Here is a 16,675-nt window from a genome sequence, read left to right as displayed (position 1 = left end):
AAGTGATCCATTGCACTGTGAGTGCTCAGTAAATAATTGGCATTTTAATAAGCTTTATTTACCTACATAATGGTTAGGGACAGAGATGAATCAGATTCATTATGGGGTCATTCAGACCCTCATACCAGGGTGAGTTGACATAGGAAACTTCATGTACACACCATGGCCCCAAGATACATTGTTGATGAAAGATTAAAGAAAAAAAAGGTCTAGGAGTTTTAAACTTTAAAGTGCATGGAAAATAAGAAAGGAGGTAAGAGCAAGGGGCCTTTGTTTAGCTGCACCTGGCCTGACCATCCTGTTGCCAAGAAGATGTCTTTGTTCAAATTCAAACAGCATAGCAAGCCTGTGACCATGTGTGTATGACCAGAAAGAACATTCTCTCCATTCTATCTACAAGATTAATTTTGTAAGCCTTCCTTTTCTGATTAATGATATGGCAGGTTAAAAGTCACCAGGAGAAACTGCCTCCCTTGGGGTGCATATGTAGTACAATTAAGTAGTGTCTTAGTCATCTAGTGCTGCAATAACAGAAATACCACAAGTGGATGGCTTTAACAAAGAGAAATTTATTTTCTCACAGTGTAGTAAGTTACAAGTCCAAATTCAGGGTGTTGGCTCCAGGAGAAGGGTGTCTCTCTCTCTTGGCTCTGGAGGAAGGTCCTTGTCTTCAATCTTCTCATGGCTGAGGAGCTTCTCAAGCGCAAGGACCTGGTGTCCAAAGGACGCGCTCTGCTCCTGGTGCTACTGTCTTGGTGCCATGAGGTCCCCAACTCTCTGCTTGCTTCCCTTTCTTTTCATCTCTTGATAGTTAAAAGGTGGTACAGGCCACACCCCAGGGAAGCTGCCTTTACACTGGATCAGGGAAGTGACCTGAGTTAGGGTGTTACAATCCCACCCTAGTCCTCTCAGCATAAAATTACAGTCACAAAATGGAGGACAACCACACAGTACTGGGAATCATCACCTAACCAAGTTGATATACACATTTTTGGGAGGACATAATTCAATCCATGACAAGTAGTCATGGATATAGTGAGAGTGAAAACTCACGTTGGGGAAGTAGCCACTTTCCTTCAGCCCACCCCTTCAATTCCAGCATCTTCTGAAACTTTTGATCTGTTTGGGCGTCCTATGCCCAGCTGCCTCCTCGTATGCAGCATAGGCTGGTATCCCTGTGTCTCTTAACGACCTTGACAGCCACTGTTTTGGTGTAACAGCACTCAAGGAAGGCTGTAACACATTTAATCAGTCCCATGAATATAACTCCCAGTAGGATGATCAAGCCTGTCGGGAGAATTGAATGCAACCACACACCCCATCCAGCTGGTAGCCAGCTGAAAAGTTCTTGGAAAGAATTGTCTGGGGTACATAGGCAGCTTGGACTCCTTGCCTGACCACCTCTTGGTGTATTTCATGGAAGCTGTCATTTACAAAAACATAGCACTGACCCAGCTAGAGCACCGGCCCCTCCCTGAGAGGCTAGCAAATAGCCTAAGCCCAGCTGATTCGTGCCATTTCTCTGTGTAGGTTCTCTAGTGCTCCTCTGAACTTATTGATGGCATCTTTCAGTTTTAGTGTAACCCATTCTAATACCATGTGGAGGCAGATGATGTACCGCCCTGCACAGGCAGTGGCATCACCGGTTTCAAGTGGGAAGATCCCCACGGTAGAACACCCCATAAGTGTACCCGTTGTAAGGGGTTTTTCCCAATATCCATTGAGGGCTGCATCCCAGGAGCCCTGCTGGTGCAGTGGTTTAGTGCTCGGCTGCTAACTGAAAGGTTGTTTATTCAAACCCACCAGCCCCTCTGTGGGAGAAAGATGTGGCAGTCTGCTGCCGTAAAGATTACAGCCTTAGAAACCCTATTGGAGCAGTTCTCCTCTGTCCTATAGGGTTGCTGTAATCTAAACAGGCCAAAGTTGGTTCTGTAGGCTCAGTTTGATCTGCTCCTTGGTACCAATTCCTAAATTGGCCTGCAGGGAGTTGAGAATGCAAAGTTAAGGCAAGGATTCCATAACTAACATAGCAGCTGCCTGTCCAGTTGGTCAGAGACATTTTGTATGCTCTGTCGGCATACATAAAATACTGTCCCTGATAAACCCATATGCTGTTGTGTCTTTAAGTATTGCCCAAGGGATGGGAGGTAAGCTCCTTTGGAGTGGCCAGTCATGGTCCTGTTTAACCAGCAAGCTTCTGCATCTTGCCTCCAGCAATCAAATGTCACATTTTGAATTTTTTCAGTTAAATCACAGCCAGCCAGTTCACAGCTGGTGAGATCAGAGAAAGCCACAAAATTACCAGATGGGGATTTATCAGGACAGACAGTGGAGGTATTCTTAAGCCAGTCACTTCCCTCCCACTGAGTGATTAGGCATGAGCCATACTGCACACACGCTTGCCATGCCCATCACTTGGGTTTTAGTGAAGCAAAAGTGTCCTTCTGCCAGGGTGGCCACTTCAGAGGGCATATCACTGAATGCCACAGGTGGCATTACATTCCCAAATGTAACAGGTCCGGTAATGTGCAGGTAGGAATGGTGACTGGCTTGCATCTCAGTGGTGTGATCCACTGCGTCGGCCACAGCATATGTCAGCTGCAGAAACGAGTTAGGGTGCCAGAATGCTGTGCCGCTGGTAGCGCTGTACAGAAGGAAGCAGAGACATCGTTAGTGGTCCGCACCTCCTTCCTCCACCCCTGGACTGTGTTGGACTTCCAAAGTAAACAGTGTTCTCTGCCAATCTGGATAATGGTATTTTGTCCCTCAATGGTCACTCAGTCAGTCTGTTCGTTTCCGGAGGCAACTACCTTTCCTTTATACCAAAAACCCAAAACCACACCTGTTGCCATCAAGTCCATTCTGACTTGTAGCAACCCTATAGGACAGAGTAGCACTGCCCCATAGGGTTTCCAAGGAGCACCTGGTGGATCCGAACTGCCAACCTTTTGGTTAGCAGCCATAGTTCTTAACCTCTGTGCCACTAAGGTTTCCTCCTTTTTACCATTTGTTGTTAATACGGGCCTGTATTTTGCTGCCAGGTTCAGCGGTGAGTAATTGTCTCTGTTGTCCCATCACCACCCATAAGTAGCCTACAATTCCTCCTAGACGGAAAAGGGGTCCTATCAATGGGACTCTTCCTTCCCTCAGTTTCCTGTATCTCACCATTGGGTCCCACTGGGCCAGTCCATTGGACAATTGCTCCGTCTGTATTTAAAGCCTCTCATCCAGCTTCAGCCAAGCCATGCCATTTCCTGATGGCTATGACCTCTCACTACCTGGGGAAACTCCATGAGAGTATTACTGGGACCCAATCAACACCATCCTGTAATGTTCCCCGGTTGTCTTGTTTCGCTTTTGCCCACTTGGTATGGAGGTGATCTTCTGAAAAACTCTATCCCTAATCTCTATAAGTATATGGCTGGATCACACCCGCTGAGGTTGAGGAAATCTCCCATCCCCTTCCCCAAGAAGCAAGACAGGGCTTTTCCCTTACCCTTACACCACTGCACTATTTAGTTTCCAAAGGGCAGCAGGGAGTCAAACCAGCCATCCAGTAAGTAAGTGCATTGTTTTTGTAGATTCATGGCAGTTTTCTTTTTAGGTGGCCATTAAAATTTTCTGTGGCTCCCACTGCTTGTGGGTGGGAGGGTACTTGGAACACCCACCTAATACCATGACTACAAGCCCAGGATTGTATGCTCTGGGCAGTAAAGTGGTTACCTGGGTCAGAGTAATTGGCACCTGGATACGCAGACACTTGACAGCCTTTTATCTAAAGTGTCCCAAGTGTACACTGCATTTGCTCGACAACAGAAAAAGTCATGTCATATCCTGAAAAGGGGCCCAACACTGTTAGGGTGTAGATGCAGCCTTGTGAGGGTGGTAGAGGTCCTACGAAATGTACCTGCCAACACCTACCTGGTGCTCTTACGCAGGTCTGTTGCTCAGATGCCCTTATAAGCATGGGATGTAGCTGGCAGACTTTGCACCAGTAGACAGCAGTGGGAGCTTCCAAACGAGTCAAAGGGATGCCATGATTGGTGGCCCAGGCAGTCATAGTCTCAGGATTGTCATAGCCTTTGTGGTGATAGATCCAACTGGCCGCTGATGATAGTTGGGAGATCCCCTGATGTCCTGTAATCCCTGGTCTGGGATGTCTTCTTCTTCCTTTGCTTCACTCTGTTACTCCTCCCCAGTGGGGACCTTCCCAGGTGGGACATCATCTTCTATGGGCTTGGCAAACGGCCTCAGCGCAAGCATGATTGGCTCTGTGGTTCCTTGATTATCTTTCTGAGGGCCTCGACCATGAGCATCAATGTGAGTGACAAACAGTTCCTGGGCAATCGGCCAACTGCTGCTGTAGCTCTCGCGCTGCAAGAGCCATTAATGTTCTAGTCTGTGTCCCTCAGGGCACCCAATCACACTGCCAGCCCATTGGTCACTGCTCAAGAGTCAGTGTAAATGTAAACAGACTTTGGTAAGGAAAACTGTATGGCCATAACTACAGCAAATAACTGCCCGTTGAGCACTTTTCTCCTTTCCAGCGTTAGTGTTGTTCTGTGAAACGGGCAGGGAAACTGCGTCTGCTGCCCAGTGCATCCCCAGAGGGTTAAGCTTAGCTGAGCCACCAATAAACCATTATTACCCATCCTGGGGGACATCCTCAAGCTGCGGTCCCCATTGTGCTGTGGGGAATAGCACATTACGTAGGGTCTCATCTGAGCCCTGTTCTCCCCTTGGGACATTGGCTACCAACTCACGGAGTCTGGACACTCCCTGCGACTCGGCATCCCTGGTCTTGAGGGTGCCATTTCCATTTAACAGTGCTTTGCTGTTGGCCTCTTGCAGGGTGGCTGTAGGAACCAACACACCACCCAGAACATGATCAAGATTTCTGGGTGCATGAGCACCTCCAATCCCTGAGTAACATATTCTGTGTCGTCTTAGTCATCTAGTGCTGCTATAACAGAAATACCACAAGTGGATGCCTTTAACAAACAGAAGTTTATTTCCTCAGAGTAAAGTAGGCTAAAAATCCAAATTCAGGGTGTCAACTCCAGAGGAAGGCTCTCTCTGTCTGTTGGCCTTCTCATCAGTCTTCCCCCAGACGAGGAGTTTCTCTGTGCAGGGACCCTGGGCCCAAAGGATGCTCTCTGCTCCCGGCACTGCTTTCTTAGTGGTATAAGGTCCCCCAACTTTCTGCTTGCTTCCCTTTCGTTTTATCTCTTGTAAAATAAAAGGTGGTGCAGGCCACACCCCAGGGAAGCTCCCTTCACATTGGATCAGGGATGTGACCTTAGTAACGGTGTTACGATCCCACCCTAATCCTCTTTAACATAGAATTACAGTCACAAAATGGAGGACAACCACACAATACTGGGAGTCATGGACCAGCCAAGTTGATAGACCCATTTTTGGGGATACATAATTCAGTCCATGACAAGTGTCAGTGAGGACCCAATAGCATGCAAGTAATTGCCTTTCAAAAGGTGTACACACAGTAGCTGCCTCTGATAACTTCTTGTTCCAGAAACCCAAGGGTTGTCATATACCAGTAGAGGTCTCCTTTTGCCAGAAGGACAAGTCAGCATGAGTCCGTGTGGCCGATACCTGGAGCTCAAAAGGGGAGCCTGGTTGCCACCGTCTTTTTAAAATTTTGGAGCATTTGCTCCCATTGGATGTAGCCTGCTTTTTTGGTCCGTTGACATAAAGGAGCCAGTAAAATTCCCAAGTGGGGAACATGCTGTATCCAATTGGCAAAAAGGCCAATGAGTTCTTTTTTAGTAGGTAGGGACCTGAGGGCTTGCAGCTTTTCCCAGACTGGTTTGGGAATTTGCCCCTGTGCTCCTGCCCATATGCTCCCCCAAAAGCTTACCTGTTTCGCTGGGCCCTGGGTTTTGTCTTGGTTCACAGTCCACCCAGCAGTTTCCAGGGTCTTGAGCATTATTCTGCAGGGCTGTTAATACTGTAAACTCGGTTTCTCTAACCAGCAACACATGACCTATATACAGGCAGTCCTAGATTATGAACGCCTGACTCAAGTACAACCCATAGTTATGAACCAGCCCCTGTAAAGTTTGTTATGTTAAAAATTAGAGATACATAAAACGATTCCTTGTAACAAATGGATGCTACTTTGCGACGACATCGAAACATTATTACTGTATTATTATGTTAAAGATGTTTTAGTGTATCTGGAAGTGTTTCTTTAATGTTTTTTATGTGTAGAAATGTATACTTTATACTGTATACGAAGACAGACATTTGACTAACTGATGTTAGATACAAACCATACCTAACTATTCCAACTTATGTACAAATTTGACTTGAAAACTGTAAAAATGGAGTGGTGGAAGCGTCTGGCCTCCTCTAACTTCACAAGGAGGAAGGAGAACCAAGATCAACAGTCCAAGGCTCAGTCCTATGAGGCAGAGGTCAGACATGCCTCCTCTCTCCACCATCTTTACCAATTCTGACACCAACTGTCCCTCCAACGGCACTCTGTACTTCTCTGCTGGGCTCGATAATTCATTGCAGTGGCCACACTGAACTCACAGACAATACTCAAGATTTTGAGGATTATTAGGGAAGTAACAGGTTACAGTTCAGGTTCAGGAACACTCAGGATATAGTTCTTCATTAGGATAGCCTCCTCTCAGCCGTGCCTGGAGGCAAGCCTCTGTCTGGTCCCTCCGCCTCTCCCCTGCTCTCGCAAGTGTTACAGAGCTCTTTTAGCTCTACCAGTAAGTGCCCTAAGGTACCCCACTCTGCCGGTAAGCCTTAGCCTAAAGGTGCTCGGCTCTAATCCGTGAGTGGCAAACCTAGCTCCGCCAAGTACCCAGAAGCACTCTACTCCCTGCCAAACCTGCCCGAGGGCACTCAGTTTTCTCACTTCGTGGGCCAGGAAGCCCACAGTCTTTTTCCTCTGCTGCCCATCTGCTGCCACTGTTTCTCTGGCACTTCTCACCATCTTCACGGTTACAACTCTCTCGGTCTCCTGCTTCCAGGAGCTTCTTAGTGCCGGAATCCCAGGTCCAAAGGACGCACTCCACTCCTGGCTCTTCTTTCTTGGTGGTGGTGAGATTCTCTCCTCCCACCTCAGGGATGGCTCATTTTAAGCCTAGCAGGGTGGCAAAACTGACCAGTCTCTTTGTTAGGTCCCGTATACATTATTTGCATAGTCCCGTGTGTGAGTCACAGACTATGGCTAGAAGGGCCATATTAAGCAATTAATTGCACTGCAAAGACAGACATAGGAACGGAACTCATTTGTAATCCGGGAACTGCCTGTGGTAGAAATACTGCACCCTTTCGGGCCATGTTAGTCCAGCCAAGTCCTGCCCCACCCACTGGTGGCACACAGCGAAGGAGTTGAGGTAACCCTGGGGAGCACTGTAAAAGTATATTGTTGGCCACCCCTTGTGAAGGCAAACTGATTTTGATCCTCCTTCTGGAGAAGAGCAAGCCCTGGTGGCATAGTGGTTAAAGCACTTAGTTATTAATCAAAAGGTTGGTGGTTCGAATCCACCAGCTACTCCACAGGAGAAAGATGTGGCAGACTGTTTCCACATAAAGGTTACAGCCTTGGATACCGTATGGAGCAGTTCTACTCTGCCCTATAGGGTCGCTATGAGTTGGAATCAACTTGATGGCAGTGGGTGTCATATGGGTGTTCTGGAGAGGAATGCAAAAGAAAGCATTCGCCAGGTTCACTATTATAGTCAATATGTCAGGGACAGCTGGGGCCAGCAGGGGAACCTCCGCATTTAACTTGCAGTAGTCTGTGGTTAGGCTCCAGGTTCCTCTGGCTTTCTTGACTGGCCACGCCGGGCTACTGGAAGGGGCGATGACTGCCCATAAAGCCCTGGCAGGGAATAAGTCTTGTATTAGCAAGGTAATGTCCTTTTCCCTGCCTGGTATTTGGTATTGTCTTTGCTGTACCATCTTCCAGGGCTTGGGAAGTTTCAGGGGCAGTCTGTTGCTGACTCGTCCCACAACAATCTCCAGGATCTGTCAGGCCAGGGGACCATATCCCCTTAGGTATCTATGAGCACTGGTTGTACACTGGTACAGGAGATCTACATCAACAATACATACAACAGAGGGAAACGTGACCACTGGTGCGTCAGTAGGGCCAAAAGGACCAACCAACAAGTGACCTCCCTCCCTGACACCTTTCTTCTGTGGCTTAAGCCACTCAGCTGGACCCATTTTCCTCACTCTTCTATATCTCCTGGAATAATAGTCACTTGAGCCCCTGTATCTAGCAGAGCCACATAGGTTTGCATAACCCATAAAAAACTCTGTGCTGTCAAGTGGAATTCAACTCATATGACCCTGTAGGACAGAGTAGAATGGCCCCGTAGTGTTTCCAAGGCTGTAATCTTTGCAGAAGCAGACTGCCACATCTTTCCCCCATGGAACAGCTGGTGGGTTTGAAGTGCCACCCTTTCACTTAGCAGCCAAGCACTTAACCATTGCACCACCAGGGTTTGAATACCTCCCCCAGATTCCACCTGCAGTGGGGCATAGGGTCTCTCATCTCTCAGGGGAGCATGAGGGCCTCGGCCCCACCCCTATTCCTGCTTTAACTTAGACACGTTAGGATACACAGAAGACTTGGGCTCATGTTTAGAGTCCTCCTCACCCTCAGATTCCCCTGGCTGTCCCATCAGAGCCAAGGGAAGCACCGGCAACTCCTCTTGTTCTTCATGGACAGTTCTAACTTATGGGCCCTGTGCATACCAGGAGGGTGCTTTCCTGCACCCGATGCCTTATAGAATGGCTCTCTCTATTTTGTATTTTTTCCACAGCTCTGAATTTGGGAGACCATCTATCAGACTTTTATCTCTCTCTTGATCCAACAGCCATAAAAGCACTGCCTAGTGCATGGTGGCCCCAGCTGGAAGTAAAAGGAGGGATTTGGAGCACCCACCCACGCCATCCTGGGTCCCTGGGAGAAGGGCCCCTACTTGTTACTGCCATCACTTTTTTCTTCCCAGAGGAGAGGTCTGATGATCTCCAAGCCAAGAGTGTACAATACCTTTCCCAGTGGTGATTCCAATATAAAACAACATCACCAGTTTATCGTTCCACTGGGGAGGCCCCTTTTCAATGAAATCAATACTTCTATGCGACAGTGGGGTCCGCTCTAACTCGAGTTGTTGGCAATCAGAGCTAAACACCAGTTTACCCATCTCCTGGCACAGGGTCATTACTGTCTCCTCAGTCTGCTGGGATTTGGTAGTATCCCTGTGGCAGATCCCGCAAACCTTTACCCCATGCATAATCCAGTCAAATAGGGGTTGAAAAGGGGTTTCCTCTGCTGGGAGTGGAGGCTGCTATTGTACCAAAGTGTCCAGAGCCACTGGCACGCTGCCAGCCACTGCCGCCTCAGCAGCCAGAGGCTCTGGGTCATTTAGCAGAAATCAGGCAAGAGCTCGCTGCACAGTAGGATTAACAGCCAGCCTCCCTACACTCAGCCATGCTGACTGGTTTATTAAAACTGTGCCCTCTCATGGAGATCGGCCAGCCAAATTAAGAGATCCACTCCTGTCATCTTCCCATGTTGTTTTTAGGTGCCATTGAGTCGGTTCCAACTCTTAACGACCCCATGTACAACGGAATGAAACATTCTCTGGTCCTGTACCATCCTCAGTCGTTACTATGCTTGAGTCCATCGTTTTAGCCACTGTGTCAGTCTGTCTCGTTGAGAGTCTTCCTCTCTTTGGCTGACCCGATACTTTACCAAGCATGATGTCCGTCTCCAGGGATTGGTCTCTCCTGATAAGATGTCCAAAGCAAGTGAGACAGAGTCCCACCATTCTCATTTCTAGGGAGCATTCTGGCTGTATTTTTTCCAAGACAAATTTGTTCATTCTGGCAATCTATGGTATATTCAACATTCTTCACCTTCTGCCCATCCTTAATCTCCTCGATCTCTTTTTTAGTAAAATTCGGTACCTTAGTGGGTGATGTGGCCTGTCCATCAGCACTCACTGCCGTTCTTGCTTAATCACGGGTCTAAGGTGACAGTCCTTATCATCCCTTGTCCTAGTATGGGTGGTCTGCTTACAGGTGTGCTCTGAAGGGCTGTGAACCTTCATTCACCAGGAGGTACAGTGTACTTCACATCCTCCAGCCTCCCTAATCTCAGCATTTATCCATCATGCCAGCCCAGTTGGCATAATGAGGTATACCAGGATCCCATTTATCACTCGCCTCCCACCAGAGGCGAGGGAATGCCCTAGATCAACCATCTCCGAGCCAGATCCTCTGCTTGGATCAGTAGGAAGGGGGTCATTCTTCAGTTTGGACCACGATGCCATATCAATTATCTACTTCATGAGTGTTGCTCGTAACACCTGCATTTTCCACAACATTTCTAAAGGTCCGATAATTACATTCTTCACTTAACATATGAAAATGAATTTGTTTTCATCTTCCTTTAAAACAAATTTTGTATAACATTCACCTGCTTCTTGTTAATTCACATTCCAGTGCTGTCTTATTCTTTGGGTCATTTAGTTATTTGCCCCTTAAGATTGCTTAGAGGGCAGTGATTGTTCAGTGGTAGAATTCTGGCCTTCCATGCTGGAGACCTGGGTTCGATTCCCAGCCAGTACACCTCAAGCACAGCCACCACTCCTCTGTTAAAGGAGGCTTTCTTGTTGCTGTGATTCTGGAAGTGGGGCTTCCAGACTAAGATAGACTAGGAAGAAAGGCCTAGCTATCTGCTTCCAAATATCAGCCAGTGTTAACCCTACTGATCACAATGGTTCAATTCCATTGTGCATGGGGTGGCCAAGAGTCATGGGCCAACTTGATGGCAGCTAACAATAAGTTCTCCTGATGATATTTATGATTTTATAATTTGTTAATTTTGGATAAGTGTATATGAATTACATTGATGCAGTTTAATTATATATCTATTAGTATAAATAGTGGGAGCACACCTGAAAAGATACAACTTCTTGAATAACTATAACTTAAACTATAAGAATCAGCATCAGGCTGGCTCCACTTTCCCCGTTATCACTGATAGAGCCTTCCCACGGCACTGTCTACTGCATTTGACAATTTGTTACCACATCCATAAAATTCATGGAAACACCGTATCTGTGATAACAATATAACAAACCGATTGCCATGGAGTCAATTCTGACTCATAGCAACGCTATAGGACAGAGCAGAAGTGCCCCATAGGGTTTCCAAGGAGGGACTGGTAGATTCGAACTGCTGACCTTTTGGTTACCAGCCGAACTGTTAACCACTGCACCACCAGGGCTCCCAATATAACAAAGAAGGATATGAACGGGGAAAAGTAGAAATGAAAAAATGCAAAGGACAGATTCGGGAGGGGTCCCAGCACAAAGCTTCAAAAGAAATGAGACCTAAACATTTCAAGGAGGGCCTGTTCTACGCCTTCCCAAAAAACCAGTGTTCACTTTCAAATGCTCCATGATGCCTCTCTGGAGCAGCAGTGCCCCCTGCTGGGTCCATCTCTGGAAGCTGACATGCCCTCTGCCAGTGTACAGCTGCCCTCAGCGACCTCTGCTCAGGGTGGCCACTGCTCTCAGAGTGTTACAGCACTCAGTAGGGATTCATCCTTCACACTCTGCTGCCACTGTTCAGGTTCACTTGTTTTCTCCGCCACTCCAGGTACTGTCGCAGCTGCTGCCTCCGTTGCCATCACACCTCTAAGTGTGTTAGAGCTCTTTTACCTGGGTCTTGGAGGTTTTCCAGCACAGTGGCTGCTGTGTCTTAATGGATGTGCCACCCTCTCAGCTCTCAGTCAGGAAGCCCCCCAAATTCTTTGTGTTTTACTCAGGCCCACGGTCCTGTCTAGCCACACAGCTACCACTTCTCTACCCAGCCCACTGACTTTCTGGTCGTTGCTGACTGCTTTGCTTTCTACCAGGTCTAGGTCTCCATCAGTGTTACAGCTCCGTGGCAGGTCTGGGCGAGTTCTCAGCACAGGGCCTCTCTGTCCTGAAGGACACACCTCCCCTTCTTGGGGACCCCCAAACTTCTGTTTTTCAATCATATTGGGCATTTCTTGTCAGCTTCAAGGTGGAGCCTCCGTTGCGGGATTGGAGCCCAACCAATCCTTCTAGTCAGATTGTAGCCCACACAGTCCTCCTATCCAGATTGGAACCCAACCAATCCTCAACGACCTAGGGAATGTCAAAAAATTTAAGCCTTGTCAATTACCAGGCCAAGCCAGACAAAAGTAACAAACCTTCAAGTTGTTACAACTTACCTAGGAAATATAAACACAGGAAATCCCCTAATGGAGTTGTCATGTTTTTTCTTATTTTATTTTTTTTTTGCCACAAAACCAGGGCAAAAAGTCCACGTAAGGGAACCCATTGCACTGCAGCCCCTCAATTTATGTCTCTGTTATTGCAGGGGTTTTGTTAAGAGATCCAAACATATGATTTCACATAATTCAAGTGGGCACCAAAGATGCCTTTCTCCTTTAAAATAACAGACAAGAAGAGTTGGCTTCAAAAAGCTCGACGTGCTAAAGTTGTGAGATTTATTATTTTTAAGTATATTATGCAATTTAGTAGGTTATTTTTCTTCATTATTGCAATGACATCCTTAAAAAGCTTAGACCTTAACAAAGCCTCCTCCTAATTGTTTTCCCAAGTCAACTCTTACCCACTCTTTTACAGACACCCCCAATTTCCATGGAACCCCCGCACCACCACCACAGGGCACATGCTTTATAATGACAGACCTCTACACATGACAGCTAGCTTAGACAGCACTGTGGTCAGGTCCCTGTTTAAGTCAACAAGTTCACAAAGTGATGAGTCAGGTTTTGTTTTCCAAGGGAGATGGCAGAATAACACTAGTAGAGACAACTATGGTTCTATACGTCCCTTCAAGCATTTCTAAGCTTCTGGAATTTGCTGTGACCTGTTATAATCTATTCTGCCTGAGTGGACACTAGTGTTTAATGCCTAAGAACATGTTATCTGAGGCTGCAGACCCTGGTTCAAATCGTGTTTCTCTGATTTACTGTCTGGGTGAACTGGGGTTAGAGACATAAAACCCTATGGGCTTGGCTGTCCTCATTTGAAAAACAGTAGTAATTTACACCAAGGACTTTTAAACAAGTTAATACTGTTAGATTATATGAAATAATCCACGATCTTTAGTAAGAACTCAAAAGTTAACCTTTGTTTAATATCAATTCCTGTCATATTTAATATGAGATTGGCCTTTACCTCTATTATATCTTGTTTTCATTTTATAATTTGTTCTCTATCAGTGCTGTCTCTGGCCCTTTATGATAAGTTTTCAAACCACACGTTCTGTATTACTTATATATTGTGGCCAAAGAACTGTATAATTAAAGAATACTACATCATCATCACACAGGGAGTTGGTCTGTTTCTTGGCTGTTACATAACTGTAGGCATACAAATATAGTGGTAATTTCTGTCAACCCAACTTTTATTCTTTTAATATTAGGTATTTATCTGAACACCATATTTGAAAAGTCAGGTATTCTCAACATATTTTATCTTCCTCATACTGTGTACTCCTTCTGGATAAGGTGACTTTTTTTATTCTAAAGAGAGAATTCTTTAGAATTCCGTAGACTGTAATTTTGTATATTTGTAGTTCTTACCATGTACCTGCTGGATTTATCATGGATTGCTATGTTTTACGTATTTTTATTATGATTTACAGTTGATGATTTTTCAGTATCTGCTCTGGAATATAATTTCGATGCGCCAGTTGTTAACATTGCAAAATGTCTATTCTGCATCGACATAGATAATGGATTTTTTATTTTGCTTTTAAACAGGTATTCTAAAATTCTTCCTAATTTTTTCAGTGCTTGTTTTTCGTTCTGCAGTTCTGAATTATCACTTGTCCATCTTCTTCATTAGGTAGCTTTATTGTGTGTTACTTACTATTATGTCATATAGGTCTGTGCTTTACCATTTATTTCTGTGTAATAATTATGTATCAACATGCATTAAGACGATATTTTCTTCAAATACGAAGCATTCACATACCTACATCCAGTGGTGTATGCCTTAGGGTGGCAGTAGAAAAATACTCCTTTCTGTAGGACTTACGTGTCATTAGTGTGAGTGGTTTGGTCGTAGGGTGTTTGAAACCTGGCTTCCCTGAAAATAACTTGAATTAATGTAATCACCTTTTCTTTATTAAGGAATCCTTTTAACTTTGTGTTCCTAAATATTTGAAGACCGTGATTGAGAAGTTTCATAAGCCTGTTCATTATAAGTATTGCTTTTGGTATAATATGTTTTTCAGTATAAAATATTTTCTACTTATAGTTAATAGGAAACCTGTGGTTCTTTATATCTTCTAGATGTCTCTCCTACATGTGTCATCATGAAATTACCACCAAAAGAGACGATTAATAAAGGAGAGTTATACAAGACAGTGATGTTGGAAAGACATGAAAGTTATGGCATCGAGAATTTTTACTTCAAACAAATCAGGGAAAATATTGATGAGTTTGAGAGTCAGTGGACAGGTAATAAAAGAAATGACAAAGGAATGACCATGCCCCATAACAAAAATCTCACTTTTAGAAAAGAACCACATAATAGAAGAGATGAAGGAAACAAGTATATGACATGTTTTGAAAATAAGATTGGACTCAGCCTTCAGTCACATCTGGCTGAACTGCAGAGATTTCAGAGTGGAGAGAAAATGTGTAAGTGTAATCAAGGAGAGAAATCTGTCAACAGTGAGCCTTCAGTTTCACCACTTCAAAGAATTCCTCCTAGAGTCAAAACCAACATTTGTAATAAATATGGGGAGGTATTCATGCATCCTTCGTTGCTTACATTACACCAGAAAACACACATTACAGAAAAAACTTACAACTGCAATGAATGTGGGGAGGATTTTAGCCAGATGTCAATGTTTGCTAATCTTGAGGGAGTTCATTCTGTGCAGAGACTTTATAAAGGTAATGAGAGCACCAGAGCCTTTAAGTGTGGATCAGACATCACTAATACCAGAGAGAAACCATATAAATGTAAGATATGTGGCAAGTTCTTTTGTCAGAATTCAAACCTTGCAAATCATCTGAGAATTCATACTGGAGAGAAACCTTACAAATGTAATGAGTGTGGCAAAGCCTTCAGGTGGCGCTCGGTTCTCACCAAACATCATAGAATACACACTGGAGAGAAACCACACAAATGTATTGTGTGTGGCAAGGCTTTTATCCATAGATCAAACCTCGTGGAACATCAGCGAATTCATACCGGAGAGAAACCTTACAAATGTAGTGAATGTGGTAAGGCGTTTATCAATAATTCAAGCCGTGTGGAACATCAGAGAATTCATACAGGAGAGAAACCTTACAAATGTAATGATTGTGGCAAAGCCTTCAAGTGCAGCTCAAATCTCACTAGCCATCAGAGAACCCATAATGGAGAGAAATTATTTAAATGTAATATGTGTGGCAAGTTCTTTAGTAAAAATTCAAGTCTTATGACTCATTATACAAGTCATACTGGAGAGAAATCTCACAAATGTAATGAATGTGGTAAGGCTTTTCTTCATAATTCCAGCCTTGTGGAACATCAGAGAATTCATACTGGAGAGAAACCTTACAAATGCAGTGAATGTGGCAAAGCCTTTAGGTGGCGCTCAGTTCTCACCAAACATCATAGAATACACACTGGTGAGAAACCACACAAATGTAGTGTGTGCGGCAAGGCTTTTATCCAAAGAGCAAACCTTGTGAAACATCACCGAATTCATACCGGAGAGAAACCTTACAAATGTAACGAATGTGGTAAGGCTTTTATCAATAATTCAAACCTTGCAGAACATCAAAGAATCCATACTGGAGAGAAACCTTACAAATGTATTGATTGTGGCAAAGCCTTTAAGTGCAGCTCAAATCTCACTAGCCATCAGAGAATCCATAATGGAGAGAAACCATATAAATGTAATGTATGTGGCAAGGTCTTTAATCACAGATCAAGCCTTACAACTCATCATAGAATTCATACTAGAGAGAAACCTCACAAATGTAATGAATGTGGCCAAACTTTTGTCCAAAGTGCGAGCTTTGTGGAACATCAAAGAATGCATATTGAAGAGAAACCTTACAAATGTAATGAATGTGGTAAGGAATTCACCATGTGTTCATACCAGTTGGTTCATGAAGAAATTCATACTGGAGAGAAAACATACAAATGCAGTGAGTGTTGGGAAGCCTTAAATATGGCCAACACCTCACTAGATATGAGAGAATCCATTACAGACAGAAATTATATAAATGTTAAGTACATGGCGGAATCTCTGAGTAGTGCAAATGGTTAACTGCCCAGCTGATAACGGAAAGTTTGGAAGTTGAAGCCCACCCAGAGGAACTCAGAAGAAAGGCCCAGTGATCTACTTTACAAAACTCAGTGATCGAAATCCTCATAGAGCACAGTTGTACTCTGACACCGTGGGGTTTCCACGAGTCGGAGGTGACTTGATGGCAACTGGTAATGTATACAGCAGAGGTCAAGCTTAACAACTTCTAATTTTTTAATTTCTATCTCCTGTGATTTTTTTCTTCTACCCACTTTATCCCAATTTGCGTATTTAATTTGTATATCTTCCCTGTATTGCTCCAATGAAAAAATACAGAGAATTCATAAATCAAGGA

The 16,675-nt window shown here is 44.7% G+C and overlaps 1 protein-coding gene across 1 annotated transcript in view; it reads left to right on the top strand.

Moving 5' to 3' along the window:
• LOC135227221 (zinc finger protein 883-like) overlaps positions 1–16,348 on the top strand; it is a 36,489-nt gene extending 20,141 nt beyond the window's left edge. The window contains 2 exon segments of the mRNA XM_064294197.1: positions 14,363–16,023; positions 16,025–16,348. Coding sequence (XP_064150267.1) covers positions 14,363–16,023; positions 16,025–16,240 — 1,877 coding nt within the window. The 3' untranslated portion in view covers positions 16,241–16,348.
• The last annotated feature ends 327 nt before the right edge of the window (positions 16,349–16,675 follow it).

This window comes from Loxodonta africana, chromosome 11 (genome assembly GCF_030014295.1).
Source record: "Loxodonta africana isolate mLoxAfr1 chromosome 11, mLoxAfr1.hap2, whole genome shotgun sequence".
Taxonomy (NCBI): domain Eukaryota; kingdom Metazoa; phylum Chordata; class Mammalia; order Proboscidea; family Elephantidae; genus Loxodonta; species Loxodonta africana.
This window is presented reverse-complemented; position numbering and strand designations above follow the sequence as displayed.